This window comes from Mobula birostris, chromosome 19, assembly GCF_030028105.1.
Source record: "Mobula birostris isolate sMobBir1 chromosome 19, sMobBir1.hap1, whole genome shotgun sequence".
In the NCBI taxonomy this organism is placed as follows: domain Eukaryota; kingdom Metazoa; phylum Chordata; class Chondrichthyes; order Myliobatiformes; family Myliobatidae; genus Mobula; species Mobula birostris.
This window is the reverse complement of record NC_092388.1, coordinates 5690537-5713286: the sequence shown is the minus strand read 5'-3', so window position 1 is coordinate 5713286 and position 22750 is coordinate 5690537. Positions and strand designations below refer to the sequence as shown.

At 43.7% G+C, this 22750-nt stretch overlaps 1 protein-coding gene across 4 annotated transcripts in view; it reads right to left on the bottom strand.

The window, feature by feature from the left end:
• LOC140212405 (retinoic acid receptor beta) overlaps positions 1–22750 on the bottom strand; it is a 273300-nt gene that overhangs the window by 114310 nt on the left and 136240 nt on the right. For 3 of the 4 annotated variants that reach the window (XM_072283157.1, XM_072283156.1, XM_072283158.1), the window contains one exon: positions 3022–3163. In XM_072283157.1, the coding sequence (XP_072139258.1) occupies positions 3022–3163 (142 nt within the window). Of the gene's footprint in view, positions 1–3021; positions 3164–7740; positions 7762–22750 lie in introns of those variants that run through there. The other variant, XM_072283159.1, reaches the window with a different exon arrangement.

Genomic DNA, 22750 nt, shown 5'->3' with positions numbered 1-22750 from the left:
GCAACACACACAAATTGCTGGAGGAACTCAGAAGGTCAGGAAGCATCTATGGAAATTAATAAACAGTCAGCATTTCGGGCCAAGACACTTCTTTAGGACTGGAAAGGAAGAAGGACGATGCCAGAATAAAAAGGTGGGGTAAGGGGAAAGAGGATAGCTAGAAGTTGATAGGTGAAGGGAGATAGGTGGAAAATGTAAAGGGCTGGAGAAGAAGAAATCAGATAGGAGAGGAGAGATTTAAGAATGGAACCTGCCCACAGGAATTTCCAGCATCCTGCAGAACTAATATTGCTTTCTGTTTCCTACACTGCGCCAAGTTCTGTTCACTCATCAACATGACCATGCAGATTTTCTCCATGTGCTTCGGTTTCCTCCCACATTCCAAAAAAGACATATGAATTAGGATTATTCAGTTGTGAGCATACTATTTTGGTGCTGGAAGCGTGGCAACACTTCCTGGATGCCCAAAGCACATCCTCGGAGTGTGTTGTTCGTTGATGTAAACGGCACATTTCACTGTATATTACGATGTTCTGATATACATGCAACAAATAAAGCCAATCTTTAGTACTTCTCCCTTCATTAACCTATCCATTTTCCAATTATGATTTTTAATTCTTAGTTCCATATTCTCCGTGACCTCACTATTCCTTGTTTTTCTAACCTTCACTCACTCAATGACCTCTTTTCCTGCAAATTTTCATTCCATTGGATTTATCTCCCTCTGCATTCAATACTGGTAGTAATACATTTCACAAATTTCGTCCACCTTTTCACAATTCTTACTTCAAACTAATTTGCATCCCTACGAGTGGCTATTCTCTGCTTTCCATAGGGATCTCTCCCTCCGTGATTCCCTTTTCCATTAGTCTCTTCCCACTAATCCTCCTCCCGGCACTTGTCCCTGCAAGAAACCTGAGTGCTACACCTGCCCATTCACCTCCATTCCGGGTCCCAAACAGCCGTTCCAGGTGAGAGAACACTTCAAATCATCTATGATATCCCATGCTCCCAATGCAGTCTCCTGTACGCTAGTGAGACCCATTAAAAACTGGGGGGCCGCTCCTTCGAGCAGCTCTGCTCCATCTGCCGAAAGCGGAATATCCCGGTGGCCAAACATTTTAATTCCAATTCCCATTCTTGTTCTGACATGTTAGTCCACGGCCTCCTCTTGTGCCAAGATGAGGCCACTCTCAGGATGGAATGAATATTGATTTCACCTTCTGGTAAAAATAATTTTACCCTCCCCTCTTCTTTTATTCCCCGCTCTGGCCTCTTACCTCTTCTCAGCTGCTTATCACCTCCCCTTGGGTCCCCTCCTCTTTCTCTTTCTCCCATGGTCCACTCTCCTGTCCTGTCAGATTCCTTTCTCCCATGGTCCACTCTCCTCTCCTGTCAGATTCCTTTCTCCCATGGTCCACTCTCCTCTCCTATCAGATTCCTTTCTCCCATGGTCCACTCTCCTCTCCTGTCAGATTCCTTTCTCCCATGGTCCACTCTCCTCTCCTATCAGATTCCTTTCTCCCATGGTCCACTCTCCTCTCCTATCAGATTCCTTTCTCTCCAGCTGTTCTGTACCTTTCCCACCAACGTGGCTTTGCCTGTCACCTTCTAGCTATCATCCTTCCTCTCCCACCACCTTTTTATTCTGCCGTCTTTCCCCTTCGTTTCCGGCCCAGAAGAAGGGCCTTGGCCTGAAACATCAACCGTTTATTCACTTTGAGACGCTGCCTGATCTGCTGAGTTTCTCCAGCATTTGGTGGGTGTTGCTTTGGATTTCCAGCATCTGCAGAACCTCTTGTGTTTATAATTTGGATCTCTGCCTTATTAAGGACTCTTTTTAAAATTTAGCTCCCATAGATCAACTTTAAGCTAACACCTTACTTAGCTTTCAAGATAAAGAAAGGTAAAGTCTAGCTTTATTTGTCACATGTGCATTGAATTATACAGCAAAATGCGTTGTTCTGCATCAAATCAAATCATTAAGTATGTGCCAGGAGAGCCCATAAGTGTCACCATGTTTCCAGCACCAACATAGCAATGTCCACAGCTTACTAACCCTAACCCGTATGGGAGGAAACCAGAGCACCCAGTGAAAACCCACACAGTCACAGGGAGATCGAGCAAGCTCCTTACAGGCTGCGGAGGAAACTGAAGTTTAATGAGTGATCACTGGCACTGTAACAGCGTTACTCTACCATGTCGCCATGTTTCACAAGCCTCCATAAAGTTTTACTGAGTTATATTATTGCTATTTTTAATATTTCAGTTTCCAATCTTATTACAGTATTTATTTTCCTTATTGTTTTACTGATGGCATGATATATCAAATGGGAGAACGATATAGGATTTCTAGTTTCAAAGCCACGCTCTATTATGACAATATTTTGGTGGAGAAAGTACATGCAATCGTCATCAAAAGCTGCTGTGCACAGTCTTCACAACATGGCGTGAAATAGTAGCACCCTCTCTGGGAAACAAGATGTCCGCTTCCCTCTGAGCCTCTGAAGCAACAAAGATATTCCAGAAGTCGATATAACATGACAAAGGACCAGAATCAGGCTGTTCGGCCCATCAACTCTGCTGTCCCATTCCATCATGGCTGATTATTATCCCTTTCTACCTCATTCTCCTGCCTTCTCCCCAAAACCATTGATGCCCTATCAACCACTTTAATTATACGCAATGACTTGGCCTCCGCAGCTGGCTGTGGCGATGAATTCCACAGGCTCACCATCTTCTCGCTAAAGAAATTCCTCCTCACCTCTGTTCTGAAAGATGTCCCTTTATTCTGAGGCTGTGCCCTCTGTCCTAGTCTCTCCCAGTAATGGAAACATCCTCTCCGTTCCCACTCTATGTAGGCCTTTCAATATCGCATGGGTTTCAATTAAATCTCCCTCATCCTTCTTAACTCCAGCGTCTAAAGGCCCAGAGACATCATATTTTGAGCCAACAAGGTGACTCATAGAGGCAAACTGGACTTATTGTTCTGAAATTCTGAACATTAGAAAGTGAACTTACACTCTTTAGACATTCCCACTTCGAAACATTTCTGTAATCGGCAGTATTGGCAGCGATTTCTTGTGACTTTGTTGATAACACAGTTCTTCTCTCTGTGACAGGTATAAACCATGTGTTTCTGGATGCTTCTTCGGAAGAAACCCTAAAAGAGCCAAAAAGGAAATGAAAGAGTTGTCTCCCAGAATTGATGTTTTCAATGCAGACTAGAATGAACAGAAGTCATAGTTTAAAACCGTAATGATCCGATTGAAAAATAATCCATTTTCATCTCAATTAATACATTAACATAAAGGTCACTTTCAAGGATCCTACAACTCAAGTATTCTGTACTACGTACAGTATGCATGTAACACACACAAAAAATACTGCAGGAACCCAGCACGTTAGGCAGCCTCTATGGAAATGAAGAAACAGTCGACGTTTCAGGCCGAGACCCTTCTTCAGGGCGGCAAAGGAACGGGGAAGACGCCAGAATGAATGTATGCATTTATTTATCTATTTCTTTGCTTGTTATATGTTTGTATTGGCACAGTATTGTGGGGTTGGAACTGGACTCTCTCACGGTGGTGTCTGAAAAGAGGATGCTGTCCAAGTTGCATGCCATCTTGGACAATGCCTTCCATCCACTACATAATGTACTGGGTGGGCACAGGAGCACATTCAGCCAGAGACTCATTCCACCGAGATGCAACACAGAGCGTCATAGGAAGTCATTCCTGCCTGTGGCCATCAAACTTTACAACTCCTCCCTTGGAGGGTCAGACACCCTGGGCCAATAGGCTGGTCCTGCACTTATTTCATAATTTACTGGCATAATTTACATATTCCTATTTAACTATTTATGGTTCTATTACTATTTATTATTTATGGTGCAACTGTAACGAAAACCAATTTCCCCTGGGATCAATAAAATATGACTATGACTATGACTAGTATGTCTTCTTTGCACATTGTTTGATTGCCAGTTTTATGTGTAGTTTTTCATTGATTCTATTGTGCTTTTTGTTCTACTGTGAACCCCAAATCTCAGGGTAGAATAGGTTAACATTTACATACTTAGATAATAAATTTACTTTGAAATTTGAATACCTTGGCATAATTTGGATATTAGAAAAAAGAAAGAAGTGGATAGACTTCAGAATCTGATTATCTGGAGCTGTCGATATGGAGGGGAATATGGAGAGAACATCAATAGACAGGTACACACATCAGAATCAGGCTTAATATCACTGACATATTGTGAAAACTGTTGTTTTGCAGCAGCAATACAGTGTAATACTTAAATAAAATACTATAAGTTAAAATAAGAAAATTTAAAAAAATATTTAGTGCAAAAAGAGCAAAATATTGAAGTAGCATTCATTGTCCATTCAGAAACTTGATGGCAGAGGGGAAGAAGCTATTCCTAAAGCATTGAGTGTGGGTCTTCAGGCTTCTGTATCCCCTCCCTGATGGTAGCAATGAGAAGAGGGCATGTCCTGGGTGTTTGGGGTACTTAATGATGAATGCCGGGATGCCTCAGCGAGACAGCATCCCTCATTAAGGACCCTCTCCAGCCTAATTCTCATTACCACTATCCTGGAGGAGATACAGGAGTTTGAAGACGCACACTCAATGTTTTAGGAACAGCCTTTTCGCCTCTGATTTCAGTTTTCTGAACGGATCATGGGCCCGTGAACCCAACCTCACTTTTTGCTCTCTAAAGGTTCGAAAGTTCATTTTAATCAAAGTATGCATGGACAATACAACTCTGATGTTTGTCTTCTCCAGATAGCCATGAAATATAGAAAGACCATACATCTAACCCCCCCCCACGAAAAAGAAACAATACTCGCAGACACCAAAATCCCCCACCCCTTCCCCGCAGAAAGAAAATGGCAACAATAACAACAAATATCCACCCCCTCACTTGCAGAGAAAAAGACAGCGACAATAGCAATGCATCTCCTCCCTCTCCCTGCAGAAAAAAAGCAACGATAACAATCCCCAACCCCCTCACTTGCAAAAGGAAGAGTGACAGTAACATCAAAAAGCCATAATCCACCCCCCCCAACTCACCCACAAAGAATCAACAGATCACCCACCCACCAATCAGCCACAAGAAAGAAAATACCAAAAACTGGAAGGAGTCCATATAAAGTACAGTCCGATCACATAAATCTCAGAGCATTGAACAGTTCTTCCGCAACTCCTTGGTGGCCTTTGTTGGGAGAGATCGCTGACCGTCTGGCCTGTGTCAGGAGAGATCGATGACCCCCTCTGCATTCACTTCAATGGCCTCCGTAGGGAGTGATCGCTCACCAGGTCCAAACGCTGTCGACCCAGTGGCCTCTGTAGGGAGCAATCGCTCACCAGCTCTGAACGCTGTCGACCCAGTGGCCTCCGTAGGGAGTGATCGCTGACCGCCTCTGTATTCACCTCGATGCTTCAATCTTCCTCACCCTTTGCGATGGAATTATCCATGACCCTGTGTCTAGGGTTTTTCCACGAGTCCTTTTCGGGTTCTCGTCTCTGATCTCCATGAGGTAGCTCCCTGGACACAGCAGAACGCTAGATCAATCGATCGAATTCCAAACTGCACAACACAGGCTCGAACAGTTTCCGTAACACAAGCAAGCAGAAGGCATAGAGAAAGTGAAATAATTTCAGCGATGTCACCCGAGGAATCGTTGCTCGCTGGCGCCATCTTGACCAGAAGCACTTTTTGCACTAATTACTTATTTATATTTCTGATTGTCCAGGAAGACCCTAGTTCGTTACGCTTGTTCGTACTACTGGACCAGGGCTTCTGAGGTCAAGAGAGTGGAACTGCCCCACTGTAATGGTTCTTTCACTTTACAAATTCTCCTACTCAGGTTTCCTGTCACAGTTGGATATAATGGAGAACCACCACAAATTTCTGATTGTAACTTACAGCAGTTTTTTAAGTCTTGCTCCATACTGCTGCTGCAAAACAACAAATTTCACTACATATGTCAGCGATAATAAAACCTGATTCAGAAGTGAAAACAGAATGTGAGAAATATCAGTGGAGAATTAATCAGATGTAATTTGTCAGGTCAATGAGAAGATGGCTTTGAGAAAGAGAAATTGTATTTGTCTTTGGTAGCCTTCAGGGCTGCCTTTATCGACCAGCTACGCTGTTCCCTCTAAGCTGCACGGTTGTGTGGCCGCGCAGTAACTGAAATGTTCCTGTGCACATAGCCCTTGTCACTGCACAGCTGAAATAAAGACAGACGAGAAAACTTTAGGTTGAACAAGTTAGGTCTTTATTCTTTGGAGCATAGAAGGTTGAGAAGGGACTTGATCGAGGTGTTTAAAATTATGAGGGGGATTGATAGAGTTGACGTGGATAGGCTTTTTCCATTGAGAGTGGGGGAGATTCAAACAGGAGGACGTGAGTTGAGAGTTAAAGGGCAAAAGTTTAGGGGTAACATGAGGAGGAACTTCTTTACTCAGAGAGTGGTAGCTGTGTGGAATGAGCTTCCAGCAGAAGTGATTGAGGCAGGTTCGATGTTGTCGTTTAAAGTTAAATTGGATAGATATATGGACAGGAAGGGAATGGAGGGTTATGGAGTGAGTGCAGGTCGGTGGGACTAGGTGAGAGTAGGAGTTCGGCACGGACTAGAAGGGCCGAGATGGCCTGTTTCCGTGCTCTAATTGTTATATGGTTATATGGTTTATGAAACATGAAAGATTTGCACTGTATTTCATTATACCATTTGATTAATAAATAAAATCAAAGGTATATAATTTTTCCATTTTCATTCTAAATATTCATAGCATGCATATTACAAAAAAAACATTTAAAATGCCACTCATTTTTCAAGCTGTGTAAAAATTTCCTGCTCAGGGCAATGGTTGGTCTGCACAACTGTAAAATAAATGAGAGGGAACTTTGAAGTTGTAAGAATGTTCCTAGCAATACAATTTAATTGTAGTCTGAATGGCATGTGAGAGCAATTCAGCTTTAAGTTTCTTTGGGCAAGGGGCAGTCTTTCAAAATTAAACCTTTTCCCCTTTGTATTACATCAGGAAATCAAGTGAAATGATATTTAATAATATATTTTCGCCTTCCCCCTTCCCTCTTCTTCTATTCCCCACTCTGGCCTCTTCCCACTCCTCCTCACTTGTCTATCACCTCCCCTGCCCTGTCTCCCATAGTCCACTCTCCTCTCCAATCAGATTCCTCCCTCTCCAGACCTTTATCTTTCCTACCCACCTGGCTTCACCTTTCACCTTCTAGCTATCCCCCTTCCTCTCCTCCCACATTTTTATTCTGGCATATTCCCCCTTGCTTTCCAGTCGAGAAGAAGGATCTCACCCCAAAATATTGACTCTTTATTCATTTCCATAGCTGCTGCCTGATCTGATGAGCTCCTTCAGCATTTTGTCTGTGTTGATCCAAATGATATATAATGTTGTTCAACACACACAAAATGCTGGAGGAACTCAAGGTCAGGCAGCAGCTATGGGAGGTGAATAATAGTCAACATTTCAGGTCAAGACCATTCATCAAGAAGCCAACGTTTGAAAGCATTTTTTTGTAGCATCAAGCCCAATTTCTGTCTCTGACGGTCTAATCATACCCAGATGAGATAACATTTTTCATATCTTCTCAGTGTTAAATTCTCAAATGACAAGGAAAGTTGTTTGCAATCCTGATGAAGGATCTCAGCCCGGCACGTTGACTGTTTATTCCTCTCCGTTAGATCCTACCTGATCCTTGCTGAGTTCCTCTGGCATTTCATGACTGTTGCTCAAGATCTTCAGCATCTGCAGAATTTCTTGTGCCCATATTTAATTTTGTTCCCTCGGAGTTAAATTCTAATCGCGCTGAACTTGACAGCGTTCCTATGGCCAGTAGATTCATCACATACCAACCATACCAAACATTGCTGGTGAGTACAAACACAAGTAGTGGATTCCTTAAAAATTCCTTAGTAAAGCTACTTTACTTATGAAGAAAAGTATCTCTTCCTCCTTCCTTTTCAGTCGTTATGAATGGTCTTGGCCCAATATGTTGGCTGTTTATTCAAAGTTCACAGTAAATTTATTATCTAAGTACATGTATGTCACCTTATACAACAGTGATATTTGTATTCTTATGGGCATTTACAGTAAATCCAAGAAACACAATGCAAAAAAACCCACACCAAACTGGGTAGACAAACAGAGCAAATTCAAAAGAAAATAAACAAACAAGCAGGTAAATAAATAAGCAAGCAAGCAATAAATATTGAGAACATAAGATGAAGAGCCCTTGAAAGTAAGTCCATAGGTTGTGGGAACATTCCAGAGATGGGGTGAGTGAATTTGAGTGAAGTTATCCCTTCTGGTTCAAGGGCCTGATGTCTGAGGGGTGATAACTGTTTGTGAACCTGGGGGTGTGAGACCAGAGGCTCCTGTACTATCAGCCTGATGGACGCCGTGACAAGAGAGCATGGCCTGGATGGTAGGGGCTCTTGAAAATGGTTGCTACTTTCCTGTGGCACTGCTCCACGTAGATGGGGAGGGGTTTACCTGTGATGGAATGGGTCCTGTTCACTACTTTTTGAGGGATTTTCCACACCAGGATGTGACGCAACCAGTCAATTTACTCTACACCACGCATCTATATAAGTTTGTCAAAGTTTTCGATGTTATTCCAAATCTTTGCAAACTTTTTAAGTAAGTAGAGGCACTGCCGTGCTTTCTTCATAATGGCATTTACTTGTTGGACACGACAGAATCTCTGAAGTGATAACACTGAGGAATTTAAAGTTGCTGACCCTAATTCACCTCTGATCCCCCAATGAGGGCTGGAGGACGAACAGTTATTACCCCTCAGACAATGGAGGACCTCCAGTTTCCTCCTCCTGAAATCACTAGCTCCTTGGTCTTGCTGTCATTGAGTAAGAGGGTGCTGTTGTAGCACCACTCAGTTAGGTTCTCAATCTCCCTCCCATATGCTGATTTTCCTGAGGAGACTGAGGTCCTTTAACATCTGCCGGACGATGCTGAGGATGTTCTACGAGTCTGTGGTGGCCAGTGCTATCATGTTTGCTGTTGTGTGCTGGGGCAGCAGGCTGAGGGTAGCAGACACCAACAGAATCAACAAACTCATTCGTAAGGCCAGTGATGTTTTGGGGATGGAACTGGACTCTCTGACGGTGGTGTCTGAAAAGAGGATGCTGTCTAAGTTGCATGCCATCTTGGACGATGTCTTCCATCCACTACATAATGTACTGGGTGGGCACAGAAGTACATTCAGCCAGAGACTCATTCCACCGAGATGCAACACAGAGCGTCATAGGAAGTCATTCCTGCCTGTGGCCATCAAACTTTACAACTCCTCCCTTGGAGGGTCAGACACCCTGAGCCAATAGGCTGGTCCTGGACTTATTTCATAATTTACTGGCATAATTTACATATTACTATTTAACTATTTATGGTTCTATTACTATTTATTATTTATGGAGCAACTGTAACAAAAACCAATTTTCCCCGGGATTAATAAACTATGACTATGATTATGACTATGTTTCGGACAATGACCTATTCCCCTCCATAAATGTTGTCTGACCTGCTGAGATTTGCAGAATATCTTGTGTTTAAAATAAAAATACTTTACTGTTGCCATGGCGACAGCCGAGGAGTCTTTTTGCGGAATAGTGTTAAACATTTCAGTCTATTTTGCCCAGATGTACATTGAGCTTCATCTATACTGAATGCCCAATGCTAGGAAACCGAGGACTGGAGGCCCAGAGGGGACCTATCCTGAGGTTGGATGCCTGACTGTGTGTGTGAAAGAAGGCATGGGTGGGAGGGTGGGAAAAGAGATTGTTTTACTGTTGTCTGGCTTTGTTTTGTTGTGCTGTTCTGCTGAACATTGTGGGCATGCGATGTTGGCGCTGGAATGCGTGGCGACACTTGTGGGCTGACATTTTTGCAAACAACACATTTCACTGTATGTTTCGATGTGATAAATAAACTTGAATCTTGAAAATCTTGAATCTTGAGACTCTTCATGAGGACAGGAAAGAAAGAGGGGAGGTAGTTGACATGAAGGAACGCAGAGAGAAGGTGGACAAGTGGTGAGAGGAAGGATACAGGGTGATGGAGCCGGTGGGATATCCAACAGGGGACAGAGGGGAATGGTTACTCGAACTTGGAGAAATTGATGCTGATCCCATCAAGAATAACAAGGTGTGTCAAAAGGGCAATGTTATGATCGTCATGGGAGATTTTAACATGCAGGTAGATTGGGAAAACCAGGTGGTAATGAATCCAAGAGAGTGAACTTGTTGAATGCCTACGAGATGCCATTTTAGAGCAGTTTGTCATTGAGACTACTAGGAGATCAGCTATACTGGATTCAGTGTTATGTAATGAACCAGAGGTGATTAGGGAGCTTAAGGTAAAGGAATCCTTAGGAGGCAGTAATCACACTATGATTGAGTTCAACTTGAAATTTGATAGGAAGAAGGTAAAGTCTGACATAGCAGAAATTATAACGGTATGAGAGAGGAAATGGCCAAACTAAATTGGAAGAAGATGCTAAAAGGGATGACAATAAAGCAGCAATGGCTTGAGTTTCTGGGAAAAATGAGGAAGGTGCAGGATAGATGTATTCCAAAAATGAAGAAATACTCAAATGGCAAAATAGTGCAACCATGGCTGACAAGGGATGTCAAAGCTAATATAAAAACAAAAGAGAAGGCATACAACAAAGCAAAAATTAGCAGGAAGATAGAGGATTGGGGAGCTTTTAAAAAAAACGCAGAAAACAACTAAAAGAATCATTAGGAGGGAAACAATGGAATATGAAAGCAAGCTAGCAAATAATAACAAGGTGGATAGAAAAGAAGTTCTGAAAGAGGTAGCAGTAGAGATTGTGGAGGCATCTTTCAAGAATCATTGGACTCTGGCATGGTTCCGGAGAATTGGAAAATTTCAAATGTCAAAATTGCAAATGTCTCTCCATTCTTCTAGAAAGGAGGGAGGCAGCAGAAAAGAAATTATAGATCAGTTTGCCTGACCTCAGTGGTTGGGAAAATGTTAGAGTCAATCTTTAAGGATGAGGTTATGGAGTACTTGGTGACACAGGACAAGATAGTCCATATGGTTTCCTTAGGGGAAAGTCTTGCCTGACAAACCTGTTGGAATTCTTTGAGGAAATTACAAGTTGGATAGATAAAGGGGGATGCAGTGGATGTTGTATATTTGGACTTTCAGAAGCCTTTGACAAGGTCCCACACATAAGGCTGCTTACCAAGTTAAGAGCCCATGGTATTACAGGGAAGTTACTAGCATGGTTGGAGCATTTGCTGATTGGTAGGAGGCAGTGAGTGGGAATAAAAAGATCCTTTTCTGGTTGGCTGACGGTGACTAGTGGTGTTCCACAGGAGCTGGTGTTGGGACCACTTCTTTTTATGCTGTATGACAATGACTTAGATGATGGAATAGATGGCTTTGTTGCCAAGTTTGCAGATGATATGAAGCTTGGTGGCAGGGCAGGTAGTGTTGAGGAAACAGGTAGGCTGCAGAAGGACTTACACAGATTAGGAGAATGAGCAAGAAAGTAGCAAATGAAATACAATGTTGGAAAATGCATGGTCATGCACTTTGGTCAAAGGAATAAATGTGCAAAGTATTTTCTAAATGGAGAGAAAACCCAAAATCTGAGCTGCAAGGGGACTTGGGAGGCCTTGTACTGAACACCCTAAAGGTTAACTTGCAGGTTGAGTTGGTGGTGAGGAAGGCAAATGCAATTTTAGCACTCATTTCAAGAGGTCTAGAATACAAGAGCAGGGATGTGATGCTGAGGCTTTATAAGGCACTGGTGAGGCCTCACCTTGAGTATTGTGAACAGTTTTGGGCTCCTTATCTAAGAAAAGATGTGCTAGCATTGGAAAGAGTTCAGAGGAGGTTCAGAAGGATGATTCTGGGAATGAAAGGGTTATCATACGAGGAACGTTTGATGGCTCTGGGCCTGTGCTTGCTGGAATTTAGAAGGATGAGGGGAGATCTTACTGAAACCTTTCGAATGTTGAAATGTCCAGATGGAGTAGATGTGGAAAGGGAGTTTACCATGGTGGGGAGTCTTGGACAAGAGGACATAGCCTCAGGATAGAGGGGTGTTCATTTAAAACAGATGTGAAGAAATTTCTTTAGCCAGAGGGTGGTGAATTTGCAGAATTTATTACCACGTGCAGCTGTAGAGGCCGGGTCGTTGGGTGTACTTAAGGTGGAGATTGATGGGTTCTTGTTTAGCCACAGCATCAAAGGACATGGGGAAAAGGCCGGGGACTGGGTTGGGGATGGGAAAAAAAGGATCAGCCATGATTGAGTGGTGGTGCAGACTCGACGGGCCGAATGGCCTAATTCTGCTCCTATATCTTATTGTAAAAGAGAAATATGGTACTGACAAAAGTGAGCATCTCATTTTTAATTCTTAATCGCCATGAAATCTTATCTTCAGGAAGGAAAGTGGAAAATGATATGTGGAACCCTGAGTACAAAACGTATTAAAGAAGCAATTTACTGGCTGCATTATTTAGACAGAGCAAAGGATACAGAGAATACCCTGTGAAACATTATCTTTTAAAACACTCGTGTTTGGTTCGTTCTCTATCAAGACGTTACTAGCTCTGGATTCTATGTCACAGATTCACAGTTAAAAATATACAAATAATTCTTTTGCAGATTTATTGAAAATAAATTGCTCTGACTCAGGATAAATATTTGCCAAGATCACCTTCTGTGTTTACACATTACAGCAGCTGATGATGTAACCTCACCCTCCCCAGTCCAGCCTAAACACACCTCACTTCCCCACACTCACACCCTCAGTACAGCCTCCCACTCTCCACACTCATAATCTCTCCAATCTCTCCCTCACTACAATCTCGCCCTCATCCCAGTCTCACCCTCACAACCTCGCCCTCTCCAGTCTCACACTCATTAAACCTCACTACAGCCTCACTCTCTCCCTCACTGCAACCTCACTGTCACCCCAGTCTCACCCTCACTACCTCACCCACATCAGTCTCACCCTCATTGCAACCTCACTCTCACCCCAGTCTCACCCTCACTACCTCAACCACATCACTCTCACCCTCACTGCAACCTCACTCTCACCCCAGTCTCACCCTCACTACCTCACCCTCTCCAGTCTCACCCTCACTACAACCTCACTCTCACCCTCACTACAACCTCACTCTCACCCCAGTCTCACCCTCACTACCTCACCCACATCACTCTCACCCTCACTGCAACCTCACTCTCACCCCTTCTCACCCTCTCCAGCCTCACCCTATCCCCCACATCACAGTGGACACCGGTGGGTGACGTTGTACGAGAGTTCAGACGCAGAGAGTCTGGACCTTGTGCTGTCTAAAACACAAATGGATAATGGAGGGAATGGACAAAGGAACACATTGTGTGCCTGGACGGCTGCCAGGAAGCCAACGTTTAATGTCCCACAGCATCAGGAATTCTGGCACCAGTTTAGCACTGGGCTTTGTGCGGAGCTTGGATCCACACATTCCAGTGATAATGTGGCAGCAGAGATGTACTCAAGATTTCTGCAGAGCCTTACAGTTCATGTTTCAGAGCTGACAACAGTAGAAGCAGCGTCCCTCCAGACTACAGGCCACCCAGCAGCCTGAAAACCACAGGGAATGTTAGAACACGATAAACACAAGAGATCCCGCAGATGCAGGATGAAGAGTCTTGGCCTGAGCCACCAACTGTATATTCATTTCCACAGATGCTGCCTCCTCCAGCATTTTATGTGTGTCGCTCAGACTCCCAGCATCTGCTGAAACCCTGGTGTCTGTGGGAAGCTCGGGGACATGTCTATGGTTGGAACCGGATCTGAAGAGAGAAGCTGGGAGAGGAAGAGGTAAATGGCTGAAGGGGAAGGAATACGAGTACTTCCCCCTTCCCTTCCAGTCCTGATGAAAGGTCTCGGCATGAAACGTTGACTGTTTATTCCTCGCCATCGATGTTGCCTGACCTGCTGAGTTCCTCCGGCATTTCTATTTGTTTATTTGGAGATACAGTGCGGAACGGACACTTCCAGCCCAACAAGCCTCACCACCCGGCAACCTGCCATTTTAACCCAGGCCACGTCACAGGACAAGTCACAGTTTCCAATTAACCTACTAACCAGCACGCCTTTGAACCGTGTGATGAGACCAGAGCAGCCACAGGAAACCCATGCACACACGGGGAGAACATACAAACTCCTCACAGGCCGCTTCGGAATCGAACTCCGAACTTCGACGCTCTGAGCTGTAATAGCATCGAGCTAACCTCTTTGCTACCATGGTACCCGAATTTTGAATGTTACAGCATTGAACTTCAAACCAAGCACCATACTCAGTGAAAGCACAGACACGCACCACACACTCGAAATACACTCTGGAAAATTCACATGGAAATGCAGTTTTTGCTGAATTTATCCTTTCCATCCACGTATGTATTGTGCACCAAAGTCATCCCGGGCTTCTCAATAGCCACTTTATATGGTGCATCTGTACACTGGCTCATTAATGCAACTATCTAATCAGCCAATCAGGTGGCAGCAACCCAATGCATAAAAGCATGCAGACATGGACAAGAGGCTCAGTGTATTTCTATTTATGTTCCAAAGTTTCAGGTGACTATTAAGAAAAGATTATTGGACAAAGTACCAGTATTCACATCTGAGATGGTTGCTATCTTTTTAACCTTGGAATGTGTCAAAGAAGGAATTGAGTGGGTATACTTTCTGTCTCTTTGCTCCACACTCCAACTCAGTAGGTGGGGGTAATGTACGTCATTTTGGTCCCCCAGCCACCATTAAACTTTACAAGAAGAAGAACAACAAGAAGATCTGTTGTTGTTCAGACCAAACATCAGAAATGGGGGACAAATGTGATCTAAGTGACTTTGACTATAGAATGGTTCTTGGTGCCAGATGGGGTGGTTTGAGTATCTCAGAAACTGCTAATCTACTGGGATTTTCATGCATAACAGTCTTTAGAGTTTATAGAGAATGGTGAGAAAAACCAAAAAAAACATCCAGTGAGTGGCAGTTCTGTGGGTGAAAATGCCCGGTTAATGAGAGAGGACAGAGGTGAATGGCTAGAGTGGTTTAAGCTGACAGGAAGGTGACGGTAACTCAGATAACAACACGTTACAACAGTGGTGTGTGGAAGAGCGTCTCTGAATACATAACACATTGAAACTTGAAGTGGATGGGCTACAGCAGCAGAAGATCATGAATAGACACACAGTGGCCACATTATTAGGAACAGAAATCCTGTAGATGCTGGAAATCCAGAGCAACACACTTAGCAGGTCAGGCAGCATCCACGGAAGTGAATAAACAGTCGACGTTTTGGGCCGAGATCTTTCTTCAGGACTGAGAAGGAGTGGGGATGAGGCCAGAACTAAAAGGTGGAGGGAGGGGCAGGAGGATAGCTAGAAGATAATAGGTGAAGTCAGGTGGCCAGGAAAGGTAAGGGGCTGGAGGGGAAGGGATCTGATAGAGAGGAGAGTGGACCAGAGGAGAAAGGGAAGGAGGAGGGGACCCAGGGGGAAGTGATAGGCAGGTGAGCAGAAGTAAGAGACCAAAGTGGGAAATCAAATCAAAATCAAAATCAAATCATGTTTAATTACCATTTAACCAAAATAGATACATTGAGTGAAACAGCGTTCCTCTGGGGCCAAGGTACAAAATTAACAAAACAGCATATTCAAAATAGCAAGCAAAGAAGGATATTTACACAAAAAAAAAATATATATAGAGAGAGAGAGAGTCCAAGACCCTCAGCGACGTGTCCCACAATTGATGGTACAGTCTCCCCACAGTGTGCAGAAGCACGCAATCCAGTCTGTCATTCCACTGCTTGAACACAGGAGGGCAGCCAAGTGCCGACACCACGCTGCACCTACTCTGGCGTTCCTCACCTGGTCTGTAGCAGTAGGCAAGCCTGCGGCTTGAGGCCTAGTTGTCATTACAACTGAGGATACACAGCTTCCATGCCTTCCGTCGCGCCACCAGACAAGCCTGCGGCAGCTTACGTTATCACTGCCCAACAGAGTCTTGTGACCGCAGATGAGATGTCTGAGACAATCTCTCATGGTTATACCGCACGCTGCCTTTGCACACCAGTTCTGATGCCTTCAAGTAGCAAGCTTAAACATGGTCTGCAGTCAGGTTGCTTATCTGAACCCAAACTGGCTCCTTCGACACCTCCGCTGGCTCTGCCACCGACACCAGTCCAGCTACTCCGACCAACAAGCAGCTCACTGATGGAGTCACCCTGCAGTACCCAAAGTTCTTGGAGTTGAATTGTCTTGCGACCGTAAAACACATATTTAACAAAGATAGAAGCACCTTTGGTTGGTCCCCAAGAGGCCGCTGCGTGCAAATGTATCACCATCTTACTGGAAGTTGAGAGGAGGGGGAGAGAAAAAATCTTTACAGGAAGGAGAAGTCGATATCCATGCCATCAGGTTGGAGGCTACTCAAAGGGTTAAAGGTTCATTTATTATCCAAGTATACAACGCTGAAATTCTTCTTCTCCAGATAACCACGAAACCAAGAAAGAAAAGAAAGGCAGCGCGATCATCAGCCTCTGACTCAGATGGTATATTAGGTGCTGCTGCTAAGAGGAGGCCATGGGCCAACATGAAGGAACAGGAATAGCATTCTGCATTAAAACGTTTGGCCACAGGGAAGTTCCACTTTTGGCGGATGGAGTGGAGATACTCGGCAAAGTGGTCCCCCTGTTTATGATGGATCTCACCAATGTTGAGGAGGCCACGTCGGGAGCACCAGACACGATAAGTGACCCCGGCAGATTTGCAGGTGAAGGGTTGTCTCATCTGGAAGCACTGAATGGAGAAAGAGTTGCTGCAGACTCCACCCACCCTAGCAGTCACCAAATTGCCATCGGGGAGACGCTGCAAGTCTATCATCAGCAGGACGACACATCATTTCTGAAGTTTCTTTCCCATAGCTATCCAGCTTCTGAACAAAACTCACTCAAGTATAATACCTTAACTGTCCCTGAACCACATCCACTGTGGTCTTTCCTGCCCTCCTTGTTCTGTTGATAATTACTGAGTTTGTCCATATGGTCACATTTATTTAAGGTTGATTATTGGTGCTTGTGCATGTGGCTATTCCGTCAATTGTTGATTGCCCATGGCTGTTAACACTGTTGTCTTGTAAATTGTTGTCTGTTCTGGTATTGTCTTGTGTTTGATGCTTGGCACTGAACCACAATCAATTCTGGTAGGTTTCACATTCTGGCAAGAAAGTAATTCTGGTTCGGATGGAGAAACGGCTGACAGAAGATGACCCTGACAGTCTCCCAGGTGAGAATTAAAAAGACTCTTAACAAGATTAGGGTCATCTACTGTACCTGGTGCTCCCAGTGTGGCCACCTGTATATCAGTGAGACTCGATGTAGTTGAGTGACCGCTTCGCTGAGCACCTACACTCTGTCTGCCAGAAAATGTGGGACGTCCTGGTGGCCACCCACTTCAATTCTGCTTCCCATTGCCATTCAATCCATGGCCACCTCTACTGCCACGATGAGGCCACACTCAGGTTGGAGGAGCAATACCTTATATTTGGTCTGGGTAATCTTCAACCTGACGACGTGAACATCAATTTTTCAAATTTCCAGTAAAGGTCCTTTAACATCTGCCAGATGATGCTGAGGATGTTCTACGAGTCTGTGGTGGCCAGTGCTATCATGTTTGCTGTTGTGTTCTGGGATAGCAGGCTGAGGGTAGCAGACACCAACAGAATCAACAAACTCATTCTTAAGGCCAGTGATGTTGTGGGGATGGAGCTGGACTCTCTCACGGTGGTGTCTGAAAAGAGGATGCTGTCTAAGTTGCATGCCATCTTGGACAATGTCTCCCATCCACTACATAATGTACTGGTCGGGCACAGGAGTACATTCAGCCAGAGACTCATTTCACCGAGATGCAATACAGAGTGTCATAGGAAGTCATTCCTGCCTGTCGCCATCAAACTTTACAACTCCTCCCTTGGATGGTCAGACACCCTGAGCCAATAGGCTGGTCCTGGACTTATTTCATAATTTACTGGCATAATTTACATATTACTATTTAACTATTTATGGTTCTATTACTATTTATTATTTATGGTGCAACTGTAACGAAAACAAATTTCCCCCGGGATCAATAAAGTATGACTATGTCTATGACTATGACTATGACTATGACTATGAATTGCCCACCTCTTCACCATTCCTCATTCCTGTTTCCCTTTCTCACTGTTTTCCTTACCTGCCCATCAACCCCCTCCCCCAGTTCTCCTCCTCCTTCCCTTCCTTCCATGGTCTTCTAACCTCTCCGATCAGATTCCCCCTCCTCCGGACATTTATCTTTTTCACCAATCAACTTCCCAACTCTTTACTTCACCCCCCCCGCCCATTTCACCTGTCACCTCCCACTTTGTACTTCTTCCTCCCCTCCCCCCACCTTCTTACTCTGACTTCTCATCTTCTTTTTCCGGTCCTGATGAAGGGTCTTGGCTTAAAACGTTGACTGTTTATCCCTTTCCACAGATGCTGCCTGGCCTGCTGAGTTCCTCCAGCAATTCCTGTGTGCGTTGCTCGGATTTCCAGCATCTGCAGATTTTCTCGTGTTTGTTTAGTCAATTAAAAAGTCAGAAGAATTTAAAACAAGTGTGAACAGCAGAGGTTCATTTTCAGATGGCAGTTTATTTTTTTCAGGATTACGGTTCTTATTTTGTCTATGATTTCACTTTGAAGTTTGGGACGTTAGGAGAAGTAATCCCACACCACACTTCTGACAGAGAGCCATGCCCACCAGCAGCATGTGTTAAAAATTCATGACAGTATTATAGGCAATCTTCTATTCCTTCTGGTAAATGGTCAGAAAATGATGCAACATGATAAAATTTTCCAGATGTATCACCTCTACTGGCATAATTTTTCTCAAAATAATTTGATTATGTCAGTCCAGATGGAAATTTCTAAAGTGACAACACAAACTATGCTCAGAGGCCAATTTATTAGGTATACCTGTACACCTGCTTATTCATGCAAATATCTGATCAGCCAATCAGGTGGCAGCACCTCATGCTTAAAAGCATGCAGACATAGTCAAGAGGTTCAGTTGTTGCTCAGACCAAACATCAGAATGGGGAAGAAATGTGATATAGGTGACTTTGACAGTGAAATGATTGTTGGTGCCAGATAGGGTAGTTTGAGTACGTCAGAAACTGCTGATCTCCTGGGATTTTCATGAACATCAGCCTATTGATTTACAGAGAATGGTGCAAAAAACAAAAAAAAAAAACACCCAGAGAGCGGCAGCTCTGTAGGCAAACCACCTCGTTAATGAGAGAGGTCAGAGGACCGGTTCAAGCTGACAGGAAGGCGACAGTAACTCAAATAACCACGCGTTACAACAGTGGTGTGCAGAAGAGATTCTCTGAATGCACAGCATGCTGAACCCTGAAGTGGATGGGCTACAGCAGCAAAGACTGAACTAGGTTCCACTTCTGTACCTAATTGAGTGGGCAAGTCTTCGTGCAAAGCCCTGTCATGGGGCAGAAGCACTAAAAGGAACTGCAATATGATCAGTGAAAGACAGGGGCTTCACAATATAGAAAGGTTGCCTTCCCCTTTAATTTGAAATAGAACGATACCAATTGCACAATGCACGCAGACTGCTTATTTTGATACAATGCAGTGACTTTTACTGAGCAGCAGTGTAGGAACTGATTGTAGTAATAATCAGGCTGCACCAGTTGAACAGACTGGCGGCGCTTATAATTAAACTGAATGGATGAGTGAGATCAGAAGGCTAAAATTACAGGTTTATTCCTGCACCCGTTCTGTGATATGAATGTGAAAATTACACAGTGCTTTATAAATACAGAGGCTCGTTATCCCGTGTACAGTATGTTCTACCCAGTTATTCTGTAATTTTAAGGTAGCAGCTGACAATCTATTGAGGAAAACGAATATTTTATTTAAAAATCAAGTAATGAAATTCCTTGATGACTCAGTGGGTGATAATATCACATGCAGTGGGATGCGTTGTTCAACATGTCAACACATGCAGAGTTAGAGAAGTGTATCATATTAAACCAGGTTCTGAAGAGAGGTGGAAGTCAGAATACTTATTTTCCTTTCTGCTTTGCCTGCTTCTGGTGCTGAATTTTTTATGCCACCAGTAGACTCATGCTTGGCAATTTTCTTGGTAATCTCCCATTTCACAGATTCAGCATGCCATCTGAAACTTTTAACAAACTTCTATAGATGGAGAGCAACACACACAAAATGCTGGAGGAACTCAGCAGGCCAGACAGCATCTAGGAAAAGAGTACAATCGACGTTTCGGCCCGCAACCCTTCGGCAGGACACCTGTAAACATACTGTACACAGGGGTTCAGCCCAAAAGGTCGACTGTACTCTTTTCCATCGATGCTGCCTGGCCTGCTGAGTTCCTCCAGCAGTTTGTGTGCGTTGCTTGGATTTCCAGCATCTGCAGATTTTCGCTTGTTTGTGATAATGTGATAGATGGAGAGTGTCCTGACTGGTTGCATCACAGCCTGGTATGGAAATACCAATGCCCAGGACAGAAAAGTAGAGTCAGCTCAGTGGTCACAGGAAATACCCTCCCTACCACTGAGCACACCTACAGGGAGCACTGCCACAAGAAAACAGCATCAAGGACCTCCACCAACCAGATAATGTTCTCTTCACACTGTTACCATCAGGGAGGATATACAGGAGTTTTAGCTCTCACACCACCAAGTTCAGGAACATTTATTACTCCTCAACCATCAGGCTCCTGAACCAGAGGGGATAACTTCACTCACCCCAACACTGAACTGATTTCACAACCTATAGACTCACTTTCAAGGACTCCACAACTCGTGCTCTCTGCATTATTTATTATTATTTGTTCTTCTTTAATTGTGCTGTTTCTCTTCTTAGGCACCTCGGTTGTTTGTCCATCTTTGCTTGTGTGCAGTTTTTCACTGATTCTATCGTATTTCCTTGTAGTTACTGTTACTGTGAATGCCCATAAGAAAATGAATCTCAGGGTTGTATGTACATACTCACATAATAAGTTTACTTTGAAATTTGCCTGTTCCCAAGAAGTCTTACCTGTCCCAACCTGTTCAGTCCAATCATATTTTTCGTGTCCTGTTAACACAACTATTTAAAATATGATGTTTCCTGACTTCCTGAGTTCCTCTAGCATTTTGTGTGTGTTACTCAATATTTCCAGCATCTGTAGAGCCTCTTGCATTTAAAATTTTGCCTGAAATTTCAGGTACAGTATTCCACGTTTAATCTTATATCCTACTCCATAACATAACATATAGTCCTCAGGCTCCACATATTATTTATTTATTTATTTGGAGGGACAGCACACAAACAAGCCATTCAGCCCAAAGAGCTTGTGATACCCAATTACACCCATGTGACCAATCAGCTGATCAATTACAGAGGCACCAAACAAGAAATCAAGAGAATTTTTAGAAGCTTGGTTCTCAGAGGAAGACTCTATTAACAAGCAGAAACCAGGAAATTAGACGCCAGTGAGTGTGACATCAGTTGTGGAAAGTTATTGGAAGGGTATTCTAAGGAGCCGGGTATATAAGTATTTGGATAGATGTGGACTGATTAAAGATAGTCAGCATGGCATCATGTCTAACCAAACTTGTAGAGTTTTTTAAGAAAGTTACCAGGAAAGTGAACGAAGGCAAGGCAGTGGATGTTGTCCACATGGACTTTAGTAAGGCATTTGACAAGGTCCCACATGGGAGACTGCTAAAGAAGATTCAGTTGCTCGGTATGTGGGACGAGGTAGTACATTGGATTAGACATTGGCTTTGAGGGAGAAGCCAGAGAGTGGTAGTAGAGGGTTGCCTCTCTGACTGGAGACTTGTGACTAGTGGTGTGTCACAGGGATTGGTGTTGGGTCCTTTGTTGTTTGGCAACTATATCAATGAACTGGATCAGCAAATTTGTGGATGACATCAAGATTGGGAGTGTAGTGGACGGCGAGGAAGTCTATCATGACTTGCAGAGGGATACGCATCAGCTGGAAAAATGAGCTGAAAAATAGTAGATGGAATTCAATCCAGACAAGTGTAAGGCTTTACACTTTGTTAAGACCAACCAGGGTAGGTCTTACACAGTGAACAGTAGGGCACTGAGAGCATGGCAGAACAACAGGATCTGGGAATACAGGTCCATAGTCCATTGAAAGTGATGTCGCAGCTGGATAGGACCAAAAAAGAAAGCTTTTTGTGCACTGGCCTTCATAAATCAAAGCATTGAGTGCAGATGATGGTTTAACTCGTATAAGGCATTGGTGAGGCCTAATTTGGAGTATTGGGTGCACCTACCTACAGGAAAGATGTAAACAAGGTTGAAAGAGTACAGAGAAAATCTACAAAGATGTCGCTGGGTCTGGAGGACCTGAGTTATAAGGGAAGATTGAATAGGTTAGGACTTTATTCTTTAGAATGTAGAAGATTGAGAGGAGATTTGATAGAGGTATACAAAATTATGAATTAGATAGAGTAAATTCAAGCAGGCTTTTTACACTGAGGTTGGGTGGGACTACAACCAGAGGTCATGGGTTAAAGGTGGAAGGTGAGAAGTTTAAGGGGAACCTGAGTGGAAACTTCTTCACTTAGAGGGTAGTGAGAGTGTGGAAT